General features: G+C 56.5%; 7 protein-coding genes across 7 annotated transcripts; 4 read left to right on the top strand and 3 right to left on the bottom strand.

Moving 5' to 3' along the window:
• Positions 1–1,657: 1,657 nt before the first annotated feature.
• CDEST_02949 (uncharacterized protein) lies at positions 1,658–2,354 on the top strand (the record flags this gene model as incomplete). The annotated part of the gene is made up of 1 exon (XM_062919108.1): positions 1,658–2,354. One exon carries the CDS (start codon positions 1,658–1,660, stop codon positions 2,096–2,098), a length of 441 nt encoding a protein of 146 aa, XP_062775159.1. The 3' UTR covers positions 2,099–2,354.
• A 464-nt stretch (positions 2,355–2,818) lies between these two features.
• On the bottom strand, positions 2,819–4,492 carry CDEST_02948 (uncharacterized protein). Its single transcript, XM_062919107.1, has 2 exons — positions 4,047–4,492; positions 2,819–3,967 (listed from the first exon to the last, which is right to left on the bottom strand). The coding sequence occupies exons 1-2, from the start codon at positions 4,358–4,360 to the stop codon at positions 3,064–3,066; spliced, it is 1,218 nt and encodes a 405-aa protein (XP_062775158.1). The 5' UTR covers positions 4,361–4,492; the 3' UTR covers positions 2,819–3,063.
• A 215-nt stretch (positions 4,493–4,707) lies between these two features.
• Positions 4,708–5,563, top strand: CDEST_02947 (Putative large ribosomal subunit protein mL53). The gene is made up of 2 exons (XM_062919106.1): positions 4,708–5,061; positions 5,206–5,563. Exons 1-2 carry the CDS (start codon positions 4,881–4,883, stop codon positions 5,316–5,318), a joined length of 294 nt encoding a protein of 97 aa, XP_062775157.1. The 5' UTR covers positions 4,708–4,880; the 3' UTR covers positions 5,319–5,563.
• Positions 5,564–5,593: 30 nt separating this feature from the next.
• On the bottom strand, positions 5,594–7,399 carry CDEST_02946 (Putative inorganic pyrophosphatase; the record flags this gene model as incomplete). The annotated part of the gene is made up of 5 exons (XM_062919105.1): positions 5,594–5,940; positions 6,003–6,086; positions 6,143–6,486; positions 6,554–6,673; positions 6,785–7,399. 5 exons carry the CDS (start codon positions 7,397–7,399, stop codon positions 5,799–5,801), a joined length of 1,305 nt encoding a protein of 434 aa, XP_062775156.1. The 3' UTR covers positions 5,594–5,798.
• A 1,357-nt stretch (positions 7,400–8,756) lies between these two features.
• CDEST_02945 (Putative aldolase-type TIM barrel, tRNA-dihydrouridine synthase, DUS-like, FMN-binding protein) lies at positions 8,757–10,375 on the top strand. Its single transcript, XM_062919104.1, has 2 exons — positions 8,757–8,986; positions 9,042–10,375. The coding sequence occupies exons 1-2, from the start codon at positions 8,818–8,820 to the stop codon at positions 10,145–10,147; spliced, it is 1,275 nt and encodes a 424-aa protein (XP_062775155.1). The 5' UTR covers positions 8,757–8,817; the 3' UTR covers positions 10,148–10,375.
• Positions 10,376–10,387: 12 nt separating this feature from the next.
• Positions 10,388–11,469, bottom strand: CDEST_02944 (Putative MICOS complex subunit MIC26/MIC27 protein). Its single transcript, XM_062919103.1, has 3 exons — positions 11,287–11,469; positions 11,137–11,226; positions 10,388–11,079 (listed from the first exon to the last, which is right to left on the bottom strand). Exons 1-3 carry the CDS (start codon positions 11,311–11,313, stop codon positions 10,450–10,452), a joined length of 747 nt encoding a protein of 248 aa, XP_062775154.1. The 5' UTR covers positions 11,314–11,469; the 3' UTR covers positions 10,388–10,449.
• An 88-nt stretch (positions 11,470–11,557) lies between these two features.
• On the top strand, positions 11,558–14,182 carry CDEST_02943 (Putative peptidase M3A/M3B catalytic domain, neurolysin/Thimet oligopeptidase, domain 2). Its single transcript, XM_062919102.1, has one exon. It carries the CDS (start codon positions 11,724–11,726, stop codon positions 14,091–14,093), a length of 2,370 nt encoding a protein of 789 aa, XP_062775153.1. The 5' UTR covers positions 11,558–11,723; the 3' UTR covers positions 14,094–14,182.

Here is a 14,182-nt window from a genome sequence, read left to right as displayed (position 1 = left end):
AGAGTAGATGGACTGGAGGTGGGTTTAATAGTGTGTGGTGACCCCGAGCGAAAACCCATCTCCGGTTCCAACGTCCTTTTCCTGCTTGGGGGGGTGACAAGCCAAAGCGCCCAAACCCCCCAGGTGCCATCCTATGATTAGCCTTGGGAGTGGGCCCCTTTTCCCTTCGCTTCCCACCTGTTCACCCCCTTCACCCCTTCAACTGCAAAGCGTGCCGTCCCACCCCTTCGACGTTCTTCCTCGTGTCCGTAGGCCGGGGAGCACGCTCGTGTGTGACACGCAAGGGCGGCTTTGCTGGTGTGAGCAGGCAGACAGCAGGGTGTGGGCTCAGCGGGGACCTGGAAAGTTCTCTTCGCACAACAGGAAAACGCCAGAAGCCAAGCTACTTGGGGCGGGAAAAGCGCCTCTTTTCTGATAGTCTTCTCCTCGTTCTCCACGGTCCATCTCGGGCAAGTGAGTGCGTTGTTGGCCTGTGACTTGTGGGTTGTGACTCGACTGATAGCCGGTTGCCCCATCCTATGTTGTGTTGATGTGGGCGGAGGGACCTCTCCAAACACAAGCGAGGAAAGGAGGGGCCCAGAGCAAGGCTGGTTGGATGTGACGATCGAATTGGATCGCACGTCTGGGGAAAGATTGGGTCCTGCGAGAAGAGACAAACAGGACAAGACAGGCCCTACGGCCTGCATGGCAGATTTTGGTTCTCTCTGCTTCGCTTTCTCTTTCGGCTGTGCGTCCCTTGGGCCCATTTCCTCCCACTGTCCAATGCCATGAACTTGGACTTAGCCTTGGACTTGGAAACAGTCAGGAAAGACGAGAAAGAGAGAGAGCGAGAGCAAGAGCGAGAAACTCGCGCCTCCCGGGCCCAGTTCCCTGCGACTCGTGCCTCCCAAAGTGGACCCGGACCAAGTGTTTAATCCAAATTTAAAATTGCACTTGGACTTTTTTTTTATACTTTCTCTTACTCTCTTGCTCTTTCCTTCACGCCTTGTCGTGCAGAGCAGGAGGAGCCAATTGTCATTCGTTCCGTCCCTTGCTCCGTTCCCATTGGGAGGCCTTGCCCGGTCCCCATTATTACATCAGTGTGGAGGACCGTTGGTCTGTTCGTATTCCACTCCTCTCTGCGTTGTGTCGAGGCCTCAATCGAACACAGGCCCTATCTAGCCAGGGTTCGTTCGCCACGGGCTCCATTCACTGCCAACATTGACACATTGGCATGGGTTGTTTGTTGTTGTTTGCGGCATTGACGCCCCATTTCGCTTCTGCCCGATACCCGGACACTACGGCGGCAATCTTGCTTCCCTTGACTTGCCGACGTTTGTACGGCAGAAAGACTCGCGTGATGGGACGAGAAGACTTTGGACGAGGTTGGGTTGACAGCTGAGTAGCTAGCAGCAACTGCAGCAAGACAACAACGACGACAACCGGCGACGCGGGAGAAACGCGTCTTGTCGAGCAATGCACTGTTTCCCAGCCAATGGCATCGTGTCATTGGCCAAGGGCACATGCCCTGTCTCAGGGGCAGAGGGGCTAGACGACAACCAACTGTTCAGCCGAACAAAGCGCTGGGCACCACACCCTGTCATAGTGTCGGTCATTCCGCCGGGGATGCGAGCTAGCACCCGGGCGGTGAGTTCAATTGTCAAAGACGACCACTGAAATGAAACGGAACGTTGGTGACCAACCCCTGTTTCCCACTAGCTTCCACGGCCGGACGACCACGATCAGCTCTGTAGCGGTTGACTCCATGAACCATCTTTGGCGATATATCTCCAAGGGATATCAGTCCACCAAGAATACTCCCCCTTGCGACCTAGGCTCGTTTCGAGCGACACCTAGCAACGGCTACTCACAGGACGGGATGGACGTTCTTCTTTGCAACAGCCACGTATTCGCCCAGTTTGGCTTGGGACTACTTTATCCTCGACCAAAGGTCATTCAATCGCCATGCCGTTACCCATCAGTTGACCACTCATACGTACAATTAAACCAAAGGACCAAACGCAATGCCTCTCGACTGTTGTCGCTAGCTGAGGCAATTATAAGACCAAGAATACATTTCGCCTCATACGACTTCACACGAGGTGCGTCTAATGCATGAATACGAGATGTCCATCATCCACACCACTTTCACATCTACGATCTACATCGTACACGCGGATAACTGTGCCACGCTCCGTCTCCCAATATCCCCTAAAGCTCCATAGAGTTGGACAGAGAATACCAACCTTGTCGGCCCGGTGTTACAAGCCATCGCCCGCCCCAAAAGGAAGCGCCATCGTGCCGCGCGTGGCGATGTACCGTTTGCAGTGGGTAGTCGGCGAGATGTAGAGCGAATGAGGAAATTCTGCACTTTCGAGCGCCCCTGGATCGTCTTGAATGTGTTCAGACACCATTTCTATAAGATAAATAAAACACAAAACTTTTTCCATCGGTCCTTTCTCACGCTGTTACAACAGCGACTCCTCGAAGCACCGAGGTTGGATAAAGCTTAGGTGCCAAATGAAATACAGCTACACGACCCTGTCGCGCAAGGACCGGAAATTTCACCACGTCATGCCGTCCCCCACCGTCCACGCTAAGCCCGCGAGGTCCTCGTCTTCACTTTTCCCTTGTTACGAATTTCATGGGGAACCAGGCAAGGAGATCGCACCCCAGTGCCAACCGCACACAGCATGTCATTGGCTGTTCTCCCCGCCGCCTTCCAACGACACGGCGTTCGTTGCAATAAGCTGTTCTAGGGGGTCAATTAGAACGATCCTTGGGAGCTGGGGTGAGACTTGCAGATACGCCGTCGAGCAAACACTAGATTCCCCATCGCGCCTGGTCTCTCTCCTGGAATGCTACATGGTGGAAGAACAAAGAAACTGTGGACTCGACTCTTTCCAAGCTTGCAATAGTCCGTGGCCAATGGGACTTGGCTTTCTAGTCAAGTAGCCACCATCTTCCAGCCGAACAACAGAAATACGGAGATCAAGGTGATTGTCCATGTGATGGTGTTTCTTCTTTCACCAAAATCGCTAGAGAGTTTCGCCCTAGCCGGCCCATGATACTCTGTCGCCTAGCCTACAGCTCGTCACGCTGCCTTGTCTCCTCTTGCGCCCCCTGCTTCAGCTCGTCGCTGGACGTCTGGTCAACGGCAGCTCCGACGTCTACCGGGTCTCCATCGTCTGGCGTCGTCTCCTCGCCGATCTCCGCCGGCATTTCCTCCACAATTCTACCCACCTTGTCAACCAGCGACTCGGGATCGTCTCCACCGGCCGCCGATCGTTGCGGCTCCCGCGCGACCACCACGGTGGGCAGCGAGTCATCCGGCAAGCCCTCGACATCAATCTTGCCCTCGTTCACCACCACCGCCTCCGACGGCTCCCCAGACCCTGCATACTTGATCACCGCCCCGCCGCCGCCGACTGTGATGTTAAACATCAGCCGTAATGGCAGCCACAGCAGCCACCACAATGGCCCGTACAATAGCCTCCGAAACAGCAACCACGCGCCCGTCGCCATAAGCATGTAAAGCGCCGTCTGCAGGTACCAAGTATCGCTCTTCTGCGAGCGCAGTAAGGTGCCCAGTAAGTCCTTCGAGCTCGCGAGCATCGTGTCGAGCGAACCATACGAGTCATTAAGCTGCGCCAGCGCTGCGGACGACTCCGTCAAGGTCTGGTGCGCGAACTCGCTGCGGGCCAGCTCCGCCGCGATGAGGTCGTGCGTGCGCCGCAGCGCACTCGTGACGTTGCTGCTTGCGCCGACCGTTTGCTTGTCGTCCTCGGTCAGCGAGCTCGTGTTCTGGGTGGTCTGGTGCACCTGTCGGTGGCGGATCACGTCCGGCTTTTGAGCGCCGAGGGACGGGGAGGGTGCTTCGGAGACGGGCTGCGAGTAGGACTGGAGCAGGAGTTCGCGCTCGAGACGCTGCGCATGGGAAAGATTGCGCCTCGCGGTAAGCTGCGCCTTTCGGAAGGTGACTCGTGAACTACGCATGTATGTTAGTGACAATGTGCTTCCTGCCAATCGTTCAACAACTGCCTCCGTGAGCGTCAACATTCCCTCACCTCTTGAGTTCCTGCCTCAGCCTCTCCACGCCATCCTTTAGACGGGTCTTGGTATGCTCCGCCTCGCTTCCCGGCCTCCCATCCCTGAGGTCCTCGACCTCCTCCCCGAGGAGCTCCAGCTCGTCATCCTCCTCCCTGAGAATCTGGCTAATCTCCGAGCTCAGCTCCGCACCGACACCGTTCTCCTCGTCCGCGCCAAGGGGCACCGATCCCGGTTGGAAATCGAGGTTCTGAAGCCTGTCGATAAGCTCCTTAAGCTGGGCCGTGGTCTCTTGCAGGGCCGTCAGGCGCTCCTGCAACCCTTCAAAGGACATGTTGTGTGATGGGTTGCTTCCGCCTACTCGCTGATGAGAGTGCTTCGGCGACGGGACCGGCCAGTTGTGACTTTATCCAAAGAAGCTGCGTGAACTGTAATGGAAAGTGGTGCACTTCGTGGTGTACAAAAGAGAAACGAGGTGGGTATCCGTAAAGCTGGCCTCTCACGGTGACGAAATGATGGGGAATCAAGCGCCGAACCCCGTTTACTCGATATGCAAGAAACGCCACACCGTCTGCCCCGGCTTATGGGTAAGGAAGCCACATGCACGGACGTCCAAGCTCCCGTCCTCCCGAACCGAGCCACGCGACCCAAATTTTTGGCGACAGCTTCGTTGGACCTCAGCAGGCCTCACTTCAAACCACGGTATATCTATCTATATTACTGTCCCGTGCCCCTTCGCCAAAGCCTGACCGCCGACGATAGAGCCTTTTAGAAAGGAACCGTCCGTAAGCCGATTACACACCGCGATTGACTTTGCAACGCGTCCCTCCCCCCAGCAGCCGCGAATCGCCAAGATGATCACCAAGTTTATGACCGAGGTCACCACCAAGTTCAACCCCTTCTCGCCCAAGGCCAAGTCGGCGCGGTTGTTTCTGTCCTGCATCCCGCCTGCGGCGCGCTCGACTGGCCTGTCGATTAAGACCGTCCTGCTGCCGCGGACGTCGACGGAGCCCCCGTCGCTGTTTGTCAAGTTCAGTACGTTCTCAACTACCCCTTCAGCCCTTCCACTCTTGGTTTCTGCCCCCAGACCTGGAAAGAAGAATATAACAGCTTTTCCTTTCTTTCTCTTTTCGAGGGGGGGGGCTTTCTTCTTCTTTTTTGCTAACCTTTTCCGCGCAGAGGATGGCAAGGAAATGGACATCGACTGTGAAAAGATGGGTATCAAGAACATCGTCGAGGAGCTTGACAGACACTCTCGTGGTCTGCAGAAGCAGGCCGATTTGACCGACTAGAGCGGTTTCGACGAAAGAGAGGAGGAGGGAAATGTCCTTGTATTATTATGGCATTGCATGTATCGGTACCGGCGTTTATGAGGGATGGAAATAATATCCCCAGGGAATCTCGATTGGCTATAAGTGGCGGCTCCAAGACTATGTTCCATGTGGGAGAGGAAGACAGAAGGGCGATGCCGACGCTGCCTGGTCGAAAGCACGCAGCGACCAGCGCGCATGAAGATGCGCACGTGAAAATCCCAAGTAAATCACGACTCACGCGAGGCGATCATAACGATACTGCAACTGTGTTTGTTTTACGGTACTTTTAACTTTTTGGCATTTCAAGCTGATGTCCTTAGGTTATTGATTGAGCTTCGACTTCGTGTTCAAAAGAATCTACTAGCAAAGCAACGGCAAAACAAAAAAGACGTCTGAGCCTTATCTGGCTGAGGCATCTGCCAGCATTGCCGTTTTCGTCAACACAAGAGAGGAACTCCTTTATGCGGAGGCACCGCTAATGAAGAACCACTTGTCAATGGAAGCATCAATCTTCTCGGCGGGGAGGTCCTGGTTAGGAGGCAGAGGAGGAAGCTGGTCAGAGCCGAGGCGGGCGGGGGACTGGCTGACGGTGGTGTTGGCGCTGCGGTGAGGTAGGTTAGCAACAGCTCGATTGGCTTGCCAAGGAATGGCGTGATAACTTACGTGGAGACGCTGCCGGGCTGGGTCTTGCCGGTGATGAGTCTCTCCCAGGCCTCGGCGCACTCACGGACGACGTCCATGGCGTAGCTGCGACATTTGTTAGAAATGTGGTCGGAAGAAGACTCTTGCAACAGAAAACCAACCTCTTGTTCTTGCACTCGCCGGTGAAGGCGAACTGGTTCTCGGGCTTTCCGTCGGGGATCTTGTAGATGCGGAACCACTCGTTGGTGGCACGGAGAAGACCGGGCAGGTGGCGCTCGACGTCCTCAACGTCGTTGAGCTTGGGAGCCAGGGGGTCGTTCACGTCGATAACGATGACCTTCCAGTCGGTCTCCTCCTCGTCGAGCAGGGCCATGACACCGAGGACCTTGACCTGCTTGACCTGACCGGTGTAGCCGACAAGCTCACCGATCTCGCAGACATCGAGAGGGTCGTTGTCACCCTTAGCCTTGGTCTCGGGGTGGATGGCGTTAGGGTCCTCCCAGGTCTAGGGCGCGGGGTCAGCTTTGTTAGATTCCGGTACGCGGGTGTCGTTTGGGAGGGTTCAATCGTACCTGGGGGAAGGCACCGTAGTTCCAGAGGTAGCCCTTGTGGGGGAAGCAGTTGCGGACGTAGCGAAGCTTGCCCTTCTTGATGTCCTGCTTGATGGGGTTGAGGAGCTCCTCCTTGGAGATCTGTCATTTGAAATGTCGGTCAGCACCACATTCGTCGTCCATCTCGCGTCCGCCGATGAGAACAAACGAACGGAAACGAGGCATTGAAGAGGGGGGGGCGATGATATTTACCTCGAGCTTGGCGTTGGTCCAGCGGGGGATCTCAACGACCATGTTCAGGATGGTCTGCTCCTGGTTGGCGTAGAGGGGGATGTCGTGGAAGGGAGACACGGGGACGCCATCCTTCTCGATGTAGACACGGTGCTCCAAGGTGTTAGGAGCACCAACCTTGCGGAGGGAGTAGGGAGAGGCCATTGCGGGCGGTTGGTGATGGAAACTTGGGTCAGAGTCCTTGGAGATGGTAGAGAAGTGACGGGCAATCTGCGCGGTGCGTTGGGAGGGAATTTTGGATTTAATACCGGGGGCGGCAGCAGATTGTGACGGGCGAGGAGGGGTCCCGTTGGCGGATGATGCAAGGAGGGATGGAGGGGGAGGGGTAGAAGACCCGGGCGTCGGCTTGGTGTGTGCCGCCAGGGTTGCTGAGTGATTGGCCCGGGACGGGGCCTGAATCGGGGGTCGACGAGTGAGTGTGGAAACGGGACTGGGTCGGGCAGAAGGCACGCAAAAACTGAGTGCGCGGCGGGCGGCGGTGGGAGGCAGCAGCTGCAGTACGGGTACAGGGGCAGCAGCGACCGGGCTGACAGTTGTCTTGGGGAGCTGCAGCTTAATGCCTCGTAGGAGTGGCATGTGTCTCTACTGAGTGACCTGCGCTGGGCCGGAGGGGAATCGGACTAGAGTGTGGGAGGAGAAGGGGGATAATAGGGGTTTAAGGTTAGCACACAAAAGGAAGGAGACGTCTTCAGCAGGACGAGTCGCGGCAAAGGCAGAGAGACTAAGTCAACCAGACACCCGAGGTTCAATGGCAAAGAAAGGTGTGTGAGTTGCGCAAGACGCTAAAAGCGAGGTATGTAACCGTAGCCGGCCCTCAGCTTTCTGTATGGGTCTATCGAGCTTGAGGTTCGCGGCTATCGGGGGGCGGCTGCAACGACAACGGGTGGTTTCTGCTGGGTTGATGGGGCGAGGGAGAAACCGGGAGAAGCTCTCAGTCGTCTGTCTTGTCGCGACAGCAACATGGACAGCGCAATGACCTGGGAAAAATTCTTCACTAGCCTCACCGTGGCTGGAGCTGGGCGAAAGTTACCCCCCCTGCTCCTTTGCCCCTCCTTTACCCCTCCAAGGCAGGATCAGCTTTCACTAGGTTTCATTTCGTAACAGCTAACCAAGATCCCAATTGCCTGACCTTTATTTACTATGCTTACACTTTCAACTTCGAAGGTCGGGTTTTGGTCATCAGCTGCGCTTTATCATGTCTCAGAGACGCTAGCAGCCCATCACTGCGATCCTTAAGTATGATCTAGTCAGTGGTTGACATATAAGGCACGGCATCACATATCATCCCAGGCCTACCTAGCCTAGATGAAGGTTGTTACAAGGCAATTGTCGGTCATTCGGGCGATAGTTGCAGCTGTACACTCCGTCCGCTGCTGGACGTTTTTGCAGTACCAATTCGAATATGGCCACGGCACTGTCATCAAGAAGGGAGCCGGTATAGTAATTGCACTTGGCTCGGCATTGGGCATTATAGATGGATCGGAGTCCCGTCTGGACTTGGCAGGGCGTCCAAACGCTCCTTGAGAAAATGCCTGGCCTTGGATGGGGTTGCTGTGGCCATGTTCAGAAAGACCGGGGCGTTGGCTTTGGATGGGAGAAACTAGATATCGTACGCCGATGATGACAATTGCAGGGGGTCTTCATTCACAGAGCCTTTTGTGACTTCAAATTGTTGCCAGCCAATTTCAAGAAAGCAGCAACACAAGTAAGACGGCTCATTAATTGATGATCGACTATGTGGTGCTGCAAAACAACTCACTGTTAAAAGAACCTGGGTTGCACTCAGGAGTCAAAGAAGCGAGGTGGTAGCATACGTTGGGTGCATGGACAAGGATCAGGGGAAGCATATCTGATAACTACTTATCGATAAGACACCATGACTTTTCTCCATAATCTAGCCCGTCAGGGCATCGCCGAAGAGTCAACCGTCGGATTGCGCCGAAAACTCCCATTAGTTTCGCGGAAAGGCGTGTAGCTTGATTTCTTTCCTTGTAATGTCATTTCGTACGCTTCTCAAGACTATGGGATCAGAACTCAAGAAAGTGCCCATTCCCCGTCGAGGGGTAGACTACAGGGGCAAGATCGTTCTTGCGCCGATGGTCCGTTCTGGCGAACTTCCTTCTCGCCTTTTGGCCCTGCACTATGGTGCAGACTTGGTATGGGGTAAGCCGCAAGACTCCTGGCGTAAATTAGAGCTCTCACTGAAAGTGACTTCCAGGCCCCGAAACCGTCGACAAAGCCATGATCGGCACTACGCGCAGAGTGAACCCTGTTACGAAGACGATCGACTGGACCAAGATCCCCTCCTTCGGCCAGAAGAATCCCCCAAAGACCATACCCGAGGCCATGGTCTTCAGCACACACCCAGAGAAAGAAGCGGGAAAGCTGATCTTCCAGATCGGAACGGCCGATCCAGACCTGGCAGTCCAGGCGGCCAGACTGGTCGCAGCGGATGTGGCCGGCATCGACGTCAATGCCGGCTGCCCCAAACCCTTCAGCATCAGCGGCGGAATGGGCGCGGCTCTTCTGAAAACACCTGACAAGCTTTGCGCGATCTTGGAAGCTTTGGTCACGAACATCATGCCTGAATACGAAATTGGTATCAGCGTCAAGATTCGCCTCCTTGACACGCCGGAACAAACCGAGGCCCTTGTCAGGAAGCTCTGCGCCACTGGTATTACCGGCCTCACCATCCACTGCCGGACGACTCCTATGAGACCTAGAGAGCGGGCGATTCGAGAGCAGCTCCGCATGGTAGCGGATGTCTGCCACGAAGCTGGCGTTGCCTGCATCATGAACGGCGATGTCGAGAGCCGAGATCACGCAGTAGACCTGATCAAGGAATACGGTGTAGATGGCGCCATGATTGCGACGGCCGCAGAGGCAAACTCAAGTTGCTTCAGGTCGAATGCCGACGGAGGGATGGCACCCTGGGAGGAGATTGCGGCGACTTACGTCAAGTACGCACTGGAAGTCGACAACAAGTTCGGCAACACCAAGTACCTGCTGTGCCAGATCGTGCCAGGTAAAAGCTCGATGTACCAGCAAATGAGCAAGTGCAAGAGCTACACTCAGATGTGTCGCGCTCTCGGGCTCGAGGATCTAACCGAGCTCGCCCAACAGACAGACCTCAACAAAGGCGTCGACCCGGAAAATGGGCCTAGCAAGGGCGGCAAGAAGGCCAACCCAAGTGCCATGGCAGCCGGTGGCAAGATGGCCGAGAGCCGGGCAACCAGGTCCCCTCGCAACATGTCTCAACGGGGCGTCAACGCTCCTTCGGGGGCACAGTCAGTTCAGTCGACTGCTGCCGCCCTTCAGACATGAATTAGTGGCACTCGATACTTCACCGTGAGGGCGGTTTGCATACACGGGCGTTCAGGTGGATTGGAACAAAGCATAGCGACACTTTAGCCCGTTTTGGCGGGCAAGCCGAAGAAATATAGGAACATGGAATAATAGCACTTTACCACATGGCTCTCACTCACACAGATAGCAAATGGCACCGAGACTGAGAGCGACGTCGCTCGAAAGATGACACCGGCCACAAGCTGATGAAATGTGTAAATTACAAAGGAACCGTGCGCAGCGACTCTATTCGCTTCTATGGTACAGTCCCGCCCGTTCTTTTATTTGCCCTTCTTCACCCAGTCCTCGACGGTTTCCCGGGCGTCCGTGACCTTCTCGTCGACATATCGTACACCAATCTCGCTGTGGAGCCTCGCCATCCGCAAGCTGTTCTCGATGCTCTCGCGGAGCTTGAGGTGGCCCTGGGCGACGACGGGGAAGCGCTGCTCATACTTCCACGCGAGGTTGGAGACGTTGCCCATGGTGATGGGCAGGACGGTCCAGCCGGCGGTGATACCGAGGGCCAGGGGAGCGGTGGCACGCAGGATGATGCTGCGGTTGCGCGTGACGATGCTGCCGGCCATGGCGGCGACTAGAACGTAGATGGCACCGGGCATCAGCTTCTCGCCGCTCTCGCGGGGAGGCGCAAGGGACGCGATGGTGCTGGTGAAGGACTGCTCGAGGTTGAAGGCCTTGTCCATCGTCTGGTTGACGGCATCCTCAGCGCCGACGGCGTACTGGTAGAGGGCCAGACGCGCCTTGCCGATCTGGACGGCGAGACGGTCGGTGGGCGTAGGTCCTCGGGTCTTGGGTTCTTCGGCCGGAGGAGGCTGCTCGGCCCGGGGGATCGGAGGAGGAAGGGTTCCGCTCGTCGCGGGGAGCTCCAAGTCGTCGTAGATGGGCTTCTTGGGCTGCGTCGAGGTCAATACGCGGGATAACGCTATGTTCTCCGCCGACTCCGTACGTACCTGGCTGCTCTCGGGAGCTTCAGCGTGGGCAGTTCGGGGGGCCAGGGCGAATCCTCCCAGCATAACCGTAGCTGCCAACGGCGCGGCGCGCTGTCGGTTCCATGTCAGCGATCGAAGGGTACCGGGGAAGAAACGGCAATAGTCATTTACCCGTTGTAGCAACACTCTAGCAGCCATGGTCCGCTCAATTGGTCGATTGAGGGAATTGGGGTCTTGGTCTCGCGAGAATTATTTGGATGTCATGGAATGATGCACAAGCAACTTGCAAGTAGCCAGTGCCAGGCCCACGCTGCGGCTAATTCCGGAGCTCGGGAATTCGATTATGCACCAGCACATCCTGCGCACCCTTGCACAAAAAAAGGGCTCCATTCCTCCCCCGAGTCCGGATGACATCCCGGCTACGCATTGGTTAGGTATCTCATTCCCAGTGGGATCATTTCTCTCTATGCTTTTCTCCAGCTACAGCCCTGGGTCATTTCTACCATCACCCTCACTTTTCTTCCCCCTTCTTCTTCCTTTGCTGCTTGTTTTACTAGATTTTCGACCATACCTGCAGTGATGGTCGGCACATTGACAAATTTCTCGTAATGTTCAAATCTCCAAGCCGCGGCCTCTGGGTCTGCACCCAATGCGTTCGGCAAGCTTCCCGAGGCCAGCAGCGCCGATGGATGGCTGCCGTGTCCGGCGCCGCCCCCTCGAGCATCACCGCCGACCACTCACCTCCGGGTAGAAACACCGACGATGGCATTCTGCGCGAGCTGTTCGACTCTCCCGATCGGGCCGCAAAGGCATTCAAGGCGGCTGGGCCCAGCGTCGGTCTTTTCAAGAACCGTTACCTCACGAGTCCGAATGGCTTTTACGTTTTCGCCCGCAGGAGCTTGGAGAAGGCGCAGAAGATTGTACATCGCGTGCTTCATGCGTCAAGTGTATCTGAATACCAGTCCGTCGTCAAGGACCTGGACCGCCTCAGCGACCTCCTCTGCCGAGTCCTCGATCTCTCCGACTTTGTCAGAATGACGCACCCAGACCCTCGATTCCAACAAGCAGCTGCTGGGGCTTGGTCTATGGTTTACCAGTACATGAACCAGCTGAATACCATGACTGGGCTGAGTGACCAGCTGGTGAAGGCAATGGGACAGCCCGAAGTTGTCGCGGCATGGTCGGAAGAGGAGAGGACTGTTGCGGAGATTCTCAAGCTGGACTTTACCAAGTCGGCCGTCGACCTGCCGCAACAGGAGCGAGATCGTTTCGTCGACCTCTCGCAGCAGATCAGCGAGGTTGGGTCCATGTTCGTTTCGGACATGGCGCCTGCGAAAAGGGAGGTTGTCCTTCCATCTTCGAGCTTCTACGGGCTGTATCCCGGCATTGCTCGTGCGCTTACCATGAGAGGCAAGTTGCGCCTCCCGACCACCGGTCCTGAAGCTCAGGCCGCGCTCCGAAGCGTCAAGGACGAAGGAACGCGGAAGGAGGTGTACATGGCGATGCGCACTGCCTCGAAGCAGACAGTCCACCTGCTGGAGACGATGCTCAAGCTCCGATCCGAGCTGGCAAATCTCGCGGGCTTCTCGAGCTATGCCCATCTCTCTTTGAAAGACAGAATGATGGCAAAGTCCCCTGGTGCCGTGATGCAATTCCTACAGGCGCTGCAAAAGCACAACACCCCTATCGTCCAGCAGGAGATGGCGGACCTCCTAAGGTTGAAGCAGACTCAACTTGACCCGACTGCTACTCAAGTTCATCCCTGGGATAAGGATTTCCTAATGGATGGCGTTCGGTCCGGAATGAGGCTTCCGGTCCGTCATCCCGACCATCTCCCTTCTTTCTTCTCGATCGGGACCGTCATGCAGGGCATGTCGAGGCTATTCACCCGGCTCTACGGCATTCAGTTCAGGCCTAGAGAGTCCCAACCGGGCGAGACTTGGCACGAGGACGTGCGACGACTGGATGTCGTCACGGATACTGGCGAGTTGATTGCCGTCCTGTACTGCGATCTGTTTTTCAGGGAGGACAAGTCGCCAAACCCTGCCCACTTCACATTGCGCTGCTCTCGGGCTATCGCTTCGTACGAAGTGCAGGAGGCCGCGGAGGACATTCACAATGCCACTTCCGACATGCCCAAGTTCGAGAGACCCGAGCAAGCTGCCAACGATGGTATGGAGAGCTTGCTGCAGGATGGCGTCCTGATGCAGCTGCCCACCATCGCACTTGTTTGTGACTTCCCAAAGCACGATGCCGGCAGTTCTGCGCCGGCGCTTCTCTCATACTACCAGGTCGAGACCCTCTTCCACGAGATGGGACATGCTATCCACTCGATCTTGGCTCGCACCAAGCTCCAGAACGTGTCGGGCACGAGATGCGCGACCGACTTCGCCGAGCTCCCTTCGACGCTGATGGAGCACTTCGCCGCCGACCCGTCGGTACTAGGACTCTTCGCAAGACACTGGAAGACGGACGAGCCCCTGCCGTACCAGATGGTCGCCGAGCGGATCCGTCTGGCGAAACGTTTCGAGGGCATTGACACGGAGAACCAGATCCTTCTTTCCCTTCTCGATCAGTCATACCACAACCCCGAGGTCGCCGACCCGTCGTTCAACTCGACTCAGGTCTACCACAACCTGCAGAGGCAGTACTCCCAGGGCGGCGCCGACCCTCCCAGCACGTGCTGGCAGGGGTTCTTTGGCCACCTGCACGGGTACGGCAGCACCTACTACAGTTACGTCTTCGACCGCGTCCTGGCCGAGCGGGTCTGGCGCGTGGTATTCCGCGCCGGTGCGAACGGCAAGGCGCTCGACCGGGCTAACGGCGAGCGGCTCAAGGAGAATCTCCTGAAGTGGGGCGGAAGCCGCGACCCGTGGCAGTGTCTGGCGGACACCCTCCAGGATGACCGTCTTGCCAGGGGCGACGACAAGGCGATGGCGCTGGTTGGCAGCTGGGGCATCAAGGACGACCATGCCTGACCGACGCAGATACGCCGGTGTATATTATATGTAACGCAATTTCCGCATAGTCATGCGACTCTGAAAACATAGAATAAATAGATCATGTA

The sequence above is a fragment of the Colletotrichum destructivum genome, chromosome 2 (assembly GCF_034447905.1).
Source record: "Colletotrichum destructivum chromosome 2, complete sequence".
Taxonomy (NCBI): Eukaryota; Fungi; Ascomycota; class Sordariomycetes; order Glomerellales; family Glomerellaceae; genus Colletotrichum; species Colletotrichum destructivum.
Note: the sequence above shows the minus strand (reverse complement) of the source record. Positions and strands in the feature narration are given on the sequence as shown.